The 15,974-nt window shown below is 35.8% G+C and overlaps 1 protein-coding gene across 1 annotated transcript in view; it reads right to left on the bottom strand.

Moving 5' to 3' along the window:
* The window catches only part of LOC150083027 (DNA-dependent protein kinase catalytic subunit-like), a 164,091-nt gene extending 151,630 nt beyond the window's left edge, over positions 1-12,461 (bottom strand). The window contains exons 1-2 of the mRNA XM_090378360.1: positions 12,424-12,461; positions 8,660-8,809 (exon numbers count right to left, since the gene is read on the bottom strand). Coding sequence (XP_090234486.1) covers positions 8,660-8,809; positions 12,424-12,461 — 188 coding nt within the window. The remainder of the gene's footprint in view (positions 1-8,659; positions 8,810-12,423) is intronic.
* Between the last annotated feature and the right edge of the window lie 3,513 nt (positions 12,462-15,974).

The raw sequence follows: 15,974 nt of genomic DNA, 5'->3' as shown, positions 1-15,974 counted from the left end.
ACTAATAGTGCCTTTCCTGCAATGTTGTTGGCATTACTGCTGTAGTGCAGGCAAACGTCTACTGTACGATTTTGAAGAGACTGCTTTGCTTTGCTTTTATACAGTACAGTAGAGTTGAGTAGTGGCACTGTGGCAATAACTTACGATTATGCAAATAATGTAAGTTATTTGCATAATTGTAACTAAGATAGTTACGAGCCATACAGTGACAAAACTCAACGATTTTTTTTTTCCCAATAAATGGCAAGCGCATTCTTCATTGTACCTGTTGTCCAAATTTCTCTTCAGTACAAGCCTTAGGGCTCTCTCCAGAGCCCTCTACATAGGAATACTTTCATTTTAACAACTCGTGTGTGTGTGTGTGTGTGTGTGTGTGCTTCATTCAGATATTAGAATGCACTGTTCTAATATACTCTGTAGCACTTCTGAGGTGTTTAATTAAAAAATAATAATAATAATTAAAAACATGTTGCCTTTTTTTCAGATTTTATAAAATGTGGAAATACTTGTATATGTCTTCTGATATATCAGTTGACCCCAATCAAATTCCACCCCCAAGGTACCTAATGGACTCAATTCAAAAAGTTTGATGACTTTTTTACTTGGATGAGTATTCCCAACCTGGTGTTACAATTGTCTTATATTGCATGAGAACTTGCCCACCTCTACAAACAAATTCAATAAATCATCAATGGGGCACCATGGGAAAATCAATGATCAATGCTGCCTATCTACACAGCACTGAAAACTTCATGCTGTCTATATCGTAATCCCCACCAAATCCTTGTCTCATTCTCTCTGCTATTTTTAATTTAACTCCTACAAGTCAAAGCATAAGTTATTTTGAGGTCGCTATTTTTGAAATACAATAAATTACATTTTGCAATAGTAAAACATAACTTCCACTTTTCTGACGGCCCTTAAAACCTATTCAAGTTGTTCGGAGCGATAGTTGAGATGACCATTAACCACTCTCCCAAAGTTGGCACCATCTGAAAATTTTGATACCACAACATGTATTCCTTTGTTCATATCACCTAGTGCAGGTATGTCAGTGTCATTAAAAACATGCAATTAGAATACTTTATTCTGAATTCAAATTAATACATAATCACACCTATCTGTACCCGCCTTCACAGCATTGCTGTGTTTAGATGATTAATTATGTTGTAGTGCCAATTAAGATAGTTTCTCATGCCACCTTTGTACCAGAGCTGTAGGTTTGCAACCTACTGTCCTAAATCATGAGACTACTACTGCTATGCATGAAGTAACTAGTGAATATAGTGGTTTATGCTATACCTATATGCCATGTCGCATGAAGAGTCAATACACATATACTGGTACAAAATGAAGCATAATATACCAGACCAGCAAATTAGCCTTCTAGAAACAGGCAATGGAAGCAACTATTTCCAGAGTACAGGAAATTCACCCCACACAATATTGTGCAGTGACTTCCTCTACTGTCTCCTCATGATTGAATGGGCATAAGCTCAATCATTTCTCTTTCCCAGAGGAATAACCATCCCTTTTACAAGAGACAACCTGCTGATAATATGTGTTATGTCATCAGTATGCCAGTCTTTGTGGACCTTTGATTGTGGATATCACTGTCACTGAGTGATAACTACAACTGCATTACTCGCAGTGTAACAACAACATACCACTGGAAATTTAATAAATTAATATACATATTCATTAAAAACAAAAAAAATTAATAAATTATTCATGTTGAGTATCTCCAAATTGTTCTCACAATCACTGATGATGGAAACAAATAGTACACACATTCAAAATAATGTATCCCCACAGCAACTTCAAAATGCTGGGCAATGTTGTGTATAAATTATTTATATACAGGGCTTCCATATATGAATAATTTAGTTTTTTAAGTGGATTAAAAAAAAAAAAAAAAACACCACAGGTTTTTACTGTTCGTTATACTTTTGGCTATTCGTTTTACCAACTCAAAATTTTTTCTACATTACAATTTTGTTCATTTAAATAATCATATCACTTTTTATTTATATAATCATATGATTTATATACAATACAGTAAGACCCTCATATCTGCGGGGGATATGTTCCAAGACTTACCGTGGAGGGTTGAAACTGCGGATATAAGCTAACACCTGCTGACCCCATATATAACGTGATTTTCTTGTTATAGCATACATATTTTTTAACATACATACAATAAAGTACAGCAGACTCGATTTATGAGGACACATCTCGAAATTAAAAAAAAAAAAGACCAAAAATCATAAAATTCAAGTAATAACTAGAATAGGTATAAACAGATATTTTGAAAGTCGTAAATAAGAACTGGCGTTATAAGTCGTCATTGGGAGATTAGTGTACCTATTATCTTGCAACCCCCGCTGTCTTCACACCTACGGCTCAAGACAAAAAAAAGAGAGAGCGAGCGAGACCAAATGTTTAGTTTGATTTAGTGTGTCACATCGATTGTTGTGTTCTGTCGCGCCGCAAAAGGACAAATTTTGTTTTGCTATTTATTTCAAGGATGTCGGATTTTTTTTTTTTTTTTTTTTTTTTTTGTGTTTAGAAATCGTGAAAATGATGGGCAAATGCAAGAGTTGTACTTTCAAATTAAACAAAAACATGAAATTATTCAAAAGTTTGAAAACAGTGCATCCGTTAAAAATCTAAAGAACCAATATAATGTTGGTGACCAAACCATATGCGACATTGTAAAAAATAAAGGGAAGCATCATATTGGACATGCGAGTAGTACGTGTTAAGTTTTTTCATTTTTTTTCCCATGGTTAACTGAATCAGTGGATACCGAATCAGAGGATGCAGGTACACAACTGTATAAATCATATGATTTTATATAATAATTATTACATAGTTCATCCTCATCATCATGAACCTGGTCCGGCTTAGGTATTTTAAGACCTGTTCCATTGTAGCATTGTTGTCTTGGTCGACCCACATCTCTCTTGCCTGTAGGTTTGTAGTTAAAGGCTAATTTTGGGATCCGGTCTGGGTTCATTCTTTCTATGTGGCTGATCCATTTTTCCTGATACCGTTTTATGTCATTTACAATGTTATCTACTTTTAATTTCTCGCGGATATCTATATTTCTTTGGTGGTCTAGTCTTGTAAAGCCTAATAATTGTCTTAAAAATTTAATTTGTGCTCCTTCTAGTTTGTGTGCATCTTTCTTATTTATGACCCAAGTCTCACAGCTGTAGAAGAGGGCTGGTTTTGAAGTGATGTTGTGCAGTCGTAATTTTGTTTCGGTTGTCATTTGTTTTCCGAAGTGGCGTTTAATTGTTCCATTCATTTTATTATATTTTTGTAGTTTAGTGTGGATGTCTTTCCCTTCATTTGATATTAAATTTCCCAAATAGGTGAAGTCAGATATTTGTTCTATTATTTTATCATCAATAACAATTTTGACTCTTTGTATGTTCTTTCCACATAATCCCATTGATTTTGTTTTTGAGGTGGAGATTTTCATCTCGTACTTTTTGCCTATTTTATTAAGTTCATTTGCTGCTATCTGTAGTTCATCTTCGGATTTTGCGATTATAACTTGATCATCAGCATATAATATAGTTTGGATTTTATTCCTGTTGTTCAACTGTATTCCGTTGTTAATTGTTTGTTTCCATTCTTTAAGAATTTTATTGATGTAGATATTAAATAAATTTGGTGATAGTCCACATCTTTGTTTCACTCCTTTATTGGTGTTAATCGGGTCTTACAGTTGGACATTAGAATATTTTATACACAGATATAAAAAGTTAATAATTATATAATTATTAACTTTTTATATAATCATACAGTGCACAGTACTTTTTATGGCGAAGGTAAAGAAAGCCAACATGAGAACCATGGGAAACTTTTAGCAGTCAAACGCATTTCCTGGTTCCGCAGCTCTTCTTCTGCATTCTCGGTAAACAGATGGTGCGTGTTATTGGTAATGGTAGTAGAAGTCAATAACAATGTATTGATTGGTTTTTTTCATTATTAAAAGCAGATTATTGGAGTTCATGAGTGTAATGCCTTCGAGGCTGAAGGCATTACACTCTCATTACTTATGGGTACAACTTCCAGACTGCCTCAGTCTCAGTCTTTTCCATTGTTTTAACCCAATAAGAAAATTACTTCTACTGCAGCTACCGATAACATGCGCCATCTATAGAAGTTGTTTTCATATTGGGTTAAAACAGTGGGAGGTGGGGGGGGGATAAACAGACTAAGACTGAAGCAATCTGCTGGAGGGTGTACACATAAGTAAATTTCAGCCCACTCAACAACTCTAATAATCTGCTTTTAATAATAAGAAAAAACTAATCAATACATTGTTATCGACATCTACTGTCACTACCGATAATACACACCATCTGTTTACTGAGAATGCAAGGAGAAGCTGTAGTACCGGGAAATGCTTTTGATTGGTAGAAGTTTCCCATGGTTCTCTTGTTGGCTTTCTTTACCTTAGCCCTTTTTATTTTTGGAAGGTTATTGTGATGAATACCAATAAATATAAGGCTGTGTGCAATCTTGTGGCCAACTGACCTGAAACTGGTGACTTTGGTCCAATTAAAATTTAGAAGAGAGAGAGAGAATCACAAAGATCCACTTTGTGAAGACAATATATCAAGGTGCTTCAAGCAATTCAAACCAAAACATGTATTATCCAAAAAGGAGACATAACTGGAGTAGATGATAGAGTATTCCTCAACATAATAGAGTATTCCTCAACTGAAGAAAGAAATCAGATTGTCCTACATTAGAAGTCCTTGAAAATTGAGTTGTAATCAAGAATGAAAGTTCTGCTGTTAAAATTAAAATCAGTTTTGACATTAACTAGAAAAATTACATGTATGCAAAATCCAGTTTATTTTCCCCAAAACTGGATGACAAACCAGAGTTCCTGGTTTGCTTCAGAAGCAAGGTGATCTTTCACATGGCACCAAATAACTGCCAGTTAACATGGCGCTATGTTAACTGGCATCAAATACGGGTATTTAAAATCTGCCTGATATAGGCTGAACACCTGGTGTTTCTTGATACAGATATGCATCTTCAGCCCATTTTTCTATGCTGAAAAAAATTATCAATGGCAATGCCTGTATGGACACAAGAAAATTTTGTGTTCCTAAGTTTGGGACCAATGACATGGAAAGTGAGGATAAATTCTGAATTCTCTTCCAATAGGACATCAGTCTTTATTGTTCTGCCAACTCATCCTTGGTCTCTTCCCCCCCTGGTACGTAATAGGTTTGATATATAGCATGCTTACACTTCAGTGGTATGTTCCTGTTCCAGATCAGATCTCTTGTCTGCCTGTAGAAATTCCCACCTACTTGTATCCTTCTACTTATTTCTTCATCTATCTCTTCAGTCTTTGTGATGGTGCTTCCTAGATATTTGAAGTTGTTAACCATTTTCAGCGTTTTCCCTTCCATTTTAATGTATCCGTCAGGCATGCCACCCCTCTTTAGAACCATTACTTCACTCTTCTCCTGACTGAAAACTAGTCCAAAGTCTTTGCCCATACTAGTCCACACATCAACTTGCCATTAAACTTGTTCCTTGCTCTCTCCCCCATACACAGAGGTCATCTGTGAAGAACATCACTTTCATCTGGTCTTGTCCAAGTTGTTCTGCCACTCTACATTGCACATCATTCATGACAGCTATGAATAGTAGTGGTGACAGAGTGCTCTTTGTCTTAAACCTGATGTTATTTCGAAGTTCTCTCTCAACCCACCCACTGTTCTTACTTTGCTCACCAGAAAATAGAGAGGGTAGGACTATTCTGGAGCCATGCATTAGCAGTAGCATTAGTAGAGGCATTTGATGCAAGAAAGCAAGCTTATGCAGCATCAGCCAAAAAAAAAAAAATAATAAAAATAATAAAATAAAATAAAATAAATAAAAAATAACCACTTCCACTTCACCCCTCTGTTCGTTCGAAATACCTGTCCAGCTGAGCCTTAAACTTATTTAGGCTATCAACTTCCACGACAAGGGATGGAAGTCTGTTCCACCAACCAACCACCCGCTCTCTGAGTCCAAGGATGCCCTCACAACCACGGCTAAGGGACCGCTTACTTCCTTTGCTGCCTCCTTTAATATAAGTGGACAGATCCCATCCACCCCAGGTGCCCTTCTCAGATTTAACCTCAACAATTTTTTTCTCTTCTTTGCTTTCATCTAGCTCACTGTTACGGCTTAATAAACTTCTGTCCTCCACTTCCCTACAGGATTCCTCGTGTGAATGTAGAGGCAAAACACTCACTCAGTCTATCAGCCATCCGAGCAGGATTATCAACGAACGAACCATCAATATCAAGTGGACCCCCAATTCATCCCCATCCTTCCAGAATTTATATAAGTAAAGAAGTTTCACTGATGTAAACTGAAAAACAATGTAATGCAGACAAACTGGTAAATGGAGTATTTACATACCAAGTATCCCTGATACCCAGTGCCATTTTGAATTCAAAGCAGATTCCAATGATGAAATTCTTTTGTTTTTATTGAGAACTAGTCGATGTCTCATAAGCATAACCAAAATGGATTTGTGTATGGTTTGCATTTATGGCCAGTTCTGCATGTCATATCCAAGAGTCCATGACTAAAATAATTTATCTATTCATTTCCCAAGATCAACTATCAGATTCTGTAAGAAAGCATTGTAAAAGATTTTTTTTTTGTTGTTGTTGTTTGTTTTTCAAAGTTTTGAAGGTCCAATGACAAAAACATATGATCCTGCCACGAATGTTCAAGTACAACAGTTAATTTTCAATAAACACAAAAGAATTTGATAATTTCCAACAATGTGACAACTTCAACAGTCCTTGTCTTTTTCAATATCTGCCATCCAGCTATGACTGCATTAATATTCTTGTTATAGTTTTTTTTTTTTTTTTTTTAATTCCTGTGCTTGTGTGTTTCTACTCAGCGGCAATCCAATTTTTGAATAATGACCCAGTAGAAATTTTATACGAACTCAAACAAACATACAGCCTATCCACCCCCCTATCCCCCAAGGAAATTAAAAGTTTTGGGAAAATGGCATAGCCCCAAATAGTCCTACACTCAACTTCTTTGTGTGAAGAATATTGTCCAAAGCAAAAAGGTTGGTGATATGGCTCACTCAAAAGAAGCCATCACAAAAGAAAATGAAAGAATTATGCCTGAGATTCTTGACCAAGTATGGGAAAAAAAAATAAAAATAAAAAAAAAAAAAAAAAATATATATATATATATATATATATATATATATATATATATATATATATATATATATATATATATATATATTGTGTGCTATACTGTTATTAGCACATGTACTCACACACATATGCGTGCTTACACACAGTGAAGTTGTGTAATAACATTACAAAATGCTTTGAGATGAATAAAAAAAAAAAAACAATGAATAAAAACTATTTGGGTTCTACAAATAAAATAAAAGTAACAAAAGTATTATATATACACTACTAACTGGTTTCATCTAAAGTACTTTTTTTTGTAAAGCCTAAGCATTCATTGTGGAAATCCTGTATAATTTGTAAATATGCATATTATTGCATATTATTTGTTGTATTCAAACACAACAAATAATATGCATACAAACAATAATTTGTATAAATAATGATATTTACATAACACAAAATCCTGAATAGAGGATATCTTCCAGTTTTTATTCAACAACAGAAAATGTGCACGTGACAATAAATGTAGAATAATTCAAAAGTGTAATTGTAGCAGAAATTGGCCTTTTTCAGGATAACACATTGCAAAGTGTATGGACCTTTCTTCTTCTTCTTCTTTGGAGAAGCTACTATTACAAATGGCATGTACCTATACATGTTATCAGCAGGTGGAGCATAAAAAAATTTCCTTATACCCCAAATGTAAGATGAAAATAATGGTGTTCAAAAATATGGTGCTCCACCACAATACTACAAAGAAATTCATGTATACCTGAACACAGCATTTCCTGGGAAATAGAATGCAAGATTTTGTGGCCACAATCCCTTTATCTGATTCCATGCAGAATTTACTCTCTTATTATTCATGAAAGACAAGGTGCATGCTTCACCAATGCCAGGAAATATTATGGAACTTAAGCAACTCACTTATGAAGCAATCAGCCACTTTTACAGAGATATGCTGTGCTTAACCTAGGAGAACTGGATATGTGGGACATCTGCAGAATCACTAAAGGAGCCTATATTGAAAATTTCTAATTAAAACTTGAAGATACCTTCTACCACCCGGGTGGTTTTAGGTTTTTTCATGTATGTTATTTACACAATAATGTTTTAGTTTCATAAAAGAGGTAGGTAAACACACTGAATTTGGAAAAAAAATGGAGGGGGAATTTTTTTTAACATTAAAATATATTGCACAAGTAAATATATGAACATCAAATTTTCATAATAAATTTAATAACAACATGATAAATATAATTTATGATAAATTTTATAAAAAAGAATAAATGTAAACATAATAACAGCACTCTTAATAGAAGTTAACACTGTATTCATAATTTTGTTGATTCTGTTGAATTAAATCTTTCTCATTAGAAGAATGTCTTCTCACACTTCATATACAGATAATTCATAATATGCAAAAATCTAAGAAAAGAGAAAGAGGTCCTAACTTGTGTTCCAACATTTCTAAAAGCCTTGCATTTTTCATTTCCAAAAAGCAATTTTCAATATCAGTTACTCTGGAACATATGACTTCAAGGATTAAAGCTCGAAATACACCATACACTCCTGATAGCATGGAAAACAGTCTTGGAATAAAGCTAAATAACAAAATCAGAAAAAAAAAAAAAAAATTGTGAAAAATGAGAATTAATTTTATATAACAAATGTAAAACAAAAGCTGTATAATAAATTATATGCTTAGCATAATAACTTTAAGAAAATTAATTAATACTAGCCAGGTAGATTTTAATAAACTTTTTCTTTAAAATGCAACAAAATTTAAAATTTGCAAAAGAGATCAAATAATCATAATTATTTACTGACCTCAAAGCAGAGGAATCATCAACTTTAGATGCCTGTGTTCCACTACCACAAATGATAATAAAGTCACCATCTTGTTAAGATTTAAAATTATTTTGAATATTCGAACTTGCATTAAATACATAAATTTTAGTCCATTTTTTACAAGTATACTGGAAACAATGAAAAGCTATGAAGTATGAACAAAGACAACAAATCTAAAACCTTATTTACTAAACAAAGAAATGGGGAATTGCGTTATCAATTTCATTCTCATCTGGTCCTCTCATCAGGGATGACCAGAATGTGACAAAAACAGATAAGCCCACACACCCATTAGTACAAGCAAGATTTGGATATCATAAGTTTTGAACCAGGTACATCCCTTCATGGTTGCAGTGTATCCATCATGAATAGATTCTTTCACAGTTACGATTTTGGAAAATACTGTAATCTAAAAATCTTTGCCATAGTTTGCCAAAAAAAAAATTTTGCCATACTTTGCCAAAAAAAAAAAAAATTATTGCAATAGAAAATGGACAAGAAACTACAAAATATCAAAATTTATGTGTATAACAAATTCATTTATATAACCAAGCAAATCAATTAACTAAGACTACCCTTTTCATAAATGGTTTCATAAACAGCAGCATGTTCGTGCTATGTGATATAAAACAGGTGGGCAGGTACCTAGGGATGTAGCATATGTGCAATTCAGTGCTAAAATAGCTATAATGATTAAAGTGAATCTGAATGTGATATGGAAATTGACACTAAATAAATTATGAACTTTACATGTTCAAACACTGACACAAATTTATGAAGTTTCTTACCAGTATAATCCACCAATACCTCAGTAACTGCAATGTATAAAGATTGGTCCAATAACAAACAACAACCAGAAGAAAATGGTGATCCTGTGGTTGAAAACAGTTCTTTGGTGCAAGCAGCCAACAGAGACTGAAAAGACTTGTGTATGGTAACAAAAAGGTAACAGTCAGACAAAGAGATACTTCAGAATGCACAACTCATCATCTCCCGTCATCAATAGGGTATTGTAGCCGATGACCAAACTGGATTCCATTGCAGTCAGCAAAAGACAAGAATATATGAAGATGCAGCATGTGTGTGTGTGTGTGTGTATATATATATATATATATATATATACACACACACACACACACACACACACACACACACACACACACATTTGCAAATAGGTTCTTCCAGGAACATGACTGAATTCAGCTTACTGTGGTGGCCTCCCTAGTCAGTAGATCACAACCCCATTAAGAACCAGTGGGATGAGGCAGAAAAAAAAAACATTTTGAAGTAGAGATCCACAATATTCAAGTTGTAATAACTGTGGGAAGCAACTGAGTCAACACAGACCAGCACCCTTGCTGCATGATTTTGGCACCTCACTGAGTTTATGCAATGCTGAATCTAAACTGTTCTGAGGGCTCAAAGAGGACCTATTCACTATTAGGAAAGTGTACCTAATAAAGTGGCAAGTTAGTATAGTTTTGAAAGGACATTACATGAATACCTGTGATACTTTATTCAGAACTCAGTTATGTGTATATATAAACTCAGTGTGTGTATATATATATATATATATATATATATATATACACACACACACATTTGCAAATAGGTTCTTCCAGGAACATGACTGAATTCAGCTTACTGTGGTGGCCTCCCTAGTCAGTAGATCACAACCCCATTAAGAACCAGTGGGATGAGGCAGAAAAAAAAAACATTTTGAAGTAGAGATCCACAATATTCAAGTTGTAATAACTGTGGGAAGCAACTGAGTCAACACAGACCAGCACCCTTGCTGCATGATTTTGGCACCTCACTGAGTTTATGCAATGCTGAATCTAAACTGTTCTGAGGGCTCAAGGAGGACCTATTCACTATTAGGAAAGTGTACCTAATAAAGTGGCAAGTTAGTATAGTTTTGAAAGGACATTACATGAATACCTGTGATACTTTATTCAGAACTCAGTTAATGATCAATACACCACTGAGCACATACAACACTAAATTTGACACTGGCCAGTTGCTGGATTCTTGCTGAATCCTGTCCTCACGCCAGTACTGTGGAAACCATAAAACAATGGATGACACTACAGATGGGGATCAGACTGCAGCTGTTACCTAGACAAAATTAAACAGCTGCTCTAAATCTAACCTCATGTAAGATTTCAGGAAAAAAAAAAGAAACAGCACTAGTTCTATAAAACCATCCTGAAGTCTGTGTGAGTTGGGCAGTGGGGGGGGGGTTATCAGTTCAGGTAAATGAAGAGGACAGGTTTGAAAAAAAGTTTTCTGTTTAACTTCTCTTCTGCAAATATCACCACATTAAGCAGAGTGGATGCTAATGGCACTATAATTATTTTCATAGTGTAGGTATTACTGCTGAATTCATTATGCATACTTTTCTAAATCTGAAACAGCATATCTTCTGAGGCACCAGATTTTAGGAGGCAAATTTTGGGAAAAAGATTTAAAATCAAACAAAATTCATAAATGCAAATAAATAAAATATTGGGGCAGAATGAATGCACCAATGAACCAAAACATTATGACCAGCTAGTCATTATGCAAATCGAAGCAACTGCAGGTGAACTACGGCACATGTGTGGGTCGGGACATGGTATAAAAAACACCTGATACTGAGCTCTGTTAATCAGTCTTACTCTTGCTCTTCAGATGGGAAAGACAGTGGACTTAAGCAAGTTTGACAAAGGCCAAACTGTAATGGGCAGATGGCCGGGTTGGAGCATATCCGAAATGGCACCCCTGGTGGGACTCTAACAGTCAGCCATGGTTAGTACCTACTGAAAGTGGTCCGAGGAGGGGATACCCATGAACCGCCAGCAAGGTGCTGGACAACCACGGCTCATCGATGCTCGAAGGGAGCAAAGGCTCTCCCGAACAGTACGTGGCAACAGAAGGGCAACTGTAGCACAACTCGCCGGTAAATGGAATGCTGGTGAAGAGAGAAATGTGTCACAACACACAGTACATCGAATCCTGCTGAAAATGAGGCTGTGTAGCTGCAGGCTATTCCGAGTGACTACGCTAACCAAGGTTTATCAGCGAGAGCGCCTACAATGGACATGCGAGCATTGAAACTGGACCTTGAGTGATTGAAAGAATGTCATCTGGTCCGATGAATCATGTTTCCTGTTGCACCATGTGGAAGGCCAGATATGTGCGTCATTTACCTGGGGAAGTGATGGTGCCCAGATGCACTGTCGGACGAAAACAAGCCGATGGCAGCTGTGTCGTGCTTTGGGCAATGTTCTGCTGGGATACCCTGAGTCCAGTCATCCATGTGTCGGGCACTCTGATGTCTACCACTTACCTGACCAAGTACACCCTTTGTATGTCTACCACTTACCTGACCAAGTACACTGCTGACCAAGTACACCCTTTCATGGCAACGGTCCCTCTCTGGCGGTGCCATCTTTCAGCAGGCCGGATTGTTTGAGACTGGTTCACAGAACATGAGGAAGACTTCCAGGTATTACCCTGGCCTCCAAATTCCCAAGACATCAATCCCACTAAGCATTTGTGGTTTGTGTTTGAACAGCAACTCCAATCTGCGGCATCTCAACCACAGACCTTATAGGAGTTAAAGGATCTGCTGGTTACGTGTTGGTACCAGAGACCACAAGACACATTTAGAAATCTTGTAGCATCCATGCCTTTCCGGGTACGAGCTGTTTTGGCTGCACATGGAGGACCAACATCATATCAGGTAGGTGACATAATGTTTTGGCTCATCCGTGTATACTCAAGGATGAATCCCAAAAACTCATTATCCGATGCATATAATGTAACTTTCACTTTATCAAGGGTGGTTATCAATGGACAATGCTCTTTGTGGACTAAAGTTGTTAATGGAGTCCCACAGACTTCGGTGCTGGGCTCATTGTTGTTGTTTTCTGTATTTATTAATGATTTTTTTTTTTTTTTTTTTAAGAAGCATTAACACGAAGGCCATATTGCTCCGGGGATATGCGGTGGTCATTCCCTGACCTTTCCGCTTCCTCCGTATTTGGTGGTCACGGGCTCGAACCCCAGTTTTTTTTTTTTTTTTAGGAGCATTAGCAACTAAGGCCATATTGCTCTGGGAATATGTGGTGGTCATTCCCTGACCTTTCCACATCCTATTTGGTGGTGACGGGCTCGAACCCCAGTCTAATCAAGAAGTGTGTGCTTCTTGATTAGACCGCCTGGCTACCTGGCTACGGAGGTGCCTCTCGAACCCCGGTCTAATCAAGAAGCATATGCTATGCACTGCTTCTCCTGCTCACCTGGCTATGGAGGTGCCATTTATTAATGATATTGATGAGAACAGCTCAGACCTAATGTTGAGGTTTTCAGATGATACAAAGTTGACAGGGTAGTGAACAACAGTAAGGAAAGTATGCTGCTGCAACAAGATGTAGAAAAATTAGGCACATGGGCTGAGAAATGGCAATTGAAATTTAACACTGACAAATACAAGGTACTGTATAAGGGTAGACGTAATCCCAGAATAACGTATGAACTGTGTGGTACTACACTCAGGATAGTGGAAAATGAAAAGGAAATGGGAGTAATTGTGCAGCCTGATATGAAATTCACTGAACAATGCAAGGAGGCTGCCAGGATAGCTCATGGGGTTTTGTGAATGATATATGAGTGGGTTTCAAAAAGTTTGTACCGTGACTTAGATAAAACATCAGTAGGAAGATGCTATTTTTAATATAAGTTGTCTATGTCTGTTGTGGAAGTGGGTAGTTTAAATAAATTCAAGGAAGAATTAGACAAAACTACTGGAGAAGATGGATGAGTGAAATAGGATTTTTTTTTTTTTTTGCTAATGCTGTATAAATTTGCTTTCTTGAATTGTTTCCACTATTAATACTAACACTATTCAAAGAGCGAGTCCTCAATGGCACTACTGAATCAACATTTCTTGAGAGACTTTGATCTGAAACTCTAATCTGACCTGATATTGCATCAGTCAGATTAAAGTTTAAGATCAAAACTGAACTTTGAACTTAACATGTTCAAACACTGACACAAATTTATGAAGTTTCTTGCTTCCTTCAAGGAATTTCAAGTTTTACTGATCTTTACCTTGCACCACTTCATCTAGAGTTAACATCACTGAGGCTGAACTTATAGTCCACCAGAGCATGTGGAAACTTACAAAGGCTTCCACAGAACACAGTGAACACTAGGCACAGGTTCACTAGATACTTCTTCTTCCTAAAGATTTAGCAAAATGTTCATCTTCTCCAGAGTCCAGTACTTTGACTCAATTCAATTGATACTTCCTTATCAGCCCTGATACATGCAGTAAACCCCCACACAATATTGCTGAACTCTAGGTCCTTGGGTGCTAGAAACCTCAGGTTCACTCACTGAAGCCTAGTCACTTTGGATATATATAGTCTTAAAGGTTCAATATCAAGGAAGTTGGTCAACACCTCTATCCCCTTAGGATCCATATCTGAAAAGGTATCTTGTATAGTTTTATATATCTTCTGTCCAAAATCAGCCTTTTCTTTGGCCGACTTGGACTTAAAAGACTCCAGCTACTCTGGGTCATGTTGCAGTAACTCCATCATTGTTTTTTGCTGTTTAGGAGTAAAGAGAGAGAGAGGCTTGCCCTACCATAGCTATAACAAGGCCTTAAAACTAAACAACTCAGTCAAAAAAAAAAAAAAAAAAAAAGGAAAATATAAAACTTATTAATACTTTAATCAGTTAACATAGGAATCCCATCCAAAAATACAAATGTTAAATTTTGTCCCCTGCCAGTGAAGCTCTTCTGCCTGGTCCATACCATTTGAAGGTTTGAAGGTGAAGCTTCTTCAAACAGTTTACCCATGGAGAAAAAACGAAAAATCAAACAGACATTCAATCAAATGGACAAATATCTTGTTCAGAATGCAGAAAAAAAAACAACCGCAGATCAAAGCACATTTGACACCAATGCCTTGTCTGAAATGCCACATTTTACACCTAGGCCTTGTACCAGTATGTTATGGGCAATTTTGATGAGTATAATATACAACTATATAGACTGTATGGGTGTGCATTAGTAGCTGTATAGTTGTACATTATACTCAGCACAGTCAAATAGACAAATATTAGAATGTCTCATCCTGAAGTTTTTTGGGTTTTTTTTTTTTTATTAAAACTTGTGTAATAGTCATTCAGTAGAAGAAGACTTATGGATTTACTGAATACAGAGGCAACAAAATAAAGGCAACAACAATACTCTTGATCTAATTATCAGCAGTAACTTCATGAATTGAAAAATTTTATGGAAAGAAGTACTGGTGGTAGGGACGATAGCATTTTGATGTTGGGTTACTTAAGAATAACTATTATTCAGCTAAAGGGAAGACATTTTGCTTTAATAAAGACAACACTGGTCTTCTACAGTTTTTAAATTTCTTTTCGGCTGGAACAATTGATTATGTTACCAACTGAAAATTCTAAATGAGAACATTTGAAAAAATAATTATCGAAACTACTATGCTTTTTATAACAACAAAAACATACTGTACTAGGTTTAAACCTAAATGGATGTCAGATGAACTGATAAGACCAGTTGCAAAGAAGTATGAACAGAACAATTATAAAATGTTTAGAACAGAGAAAACTAGTCAATATAAGCTAGTCTGCAATCAAGTACTAAATGAGTTAAGTAACCAAAAGCAGATTATGAGAAGACTTTGGCTAAGAGTGGAAAGAAAGGAACAAAATAAGATAAGCAAATCAAAGAAAGATTTTTTTTTTTTAAGGTTAACAGTGGAAGGAAATGGAACAAGTTATTTTCCTTTCCTTCCCAGTTACCTTCCAGACGGGTGGTTGATTGTGGGAACAGACTTTCATCTGTTGTTGTTGTGGAAATTGATAGTTTAAATCAATTGAAGGAAGAACTAG

Source organism: Mastigoproctus giganteus, chromosome 7 (genome assembly GCF_048544385.1).
Source record: "Mastigoproctus giganteus isolate SK-2022 chromosome 7, ASM4854438v1, whole genome shotgun sequence".
NCBI lineage: Eukaryota > Metazoa > Arthropoda > Arachnida > Uropygi > Thelyphonidae > Mastigoproctus > Mastigoproctus giganteus.
The sequence above is the reverse complement of the archived record's forward strand: the minus strand, read 5'-3'. Positions and strand labels throughout refer to the sequence as shown.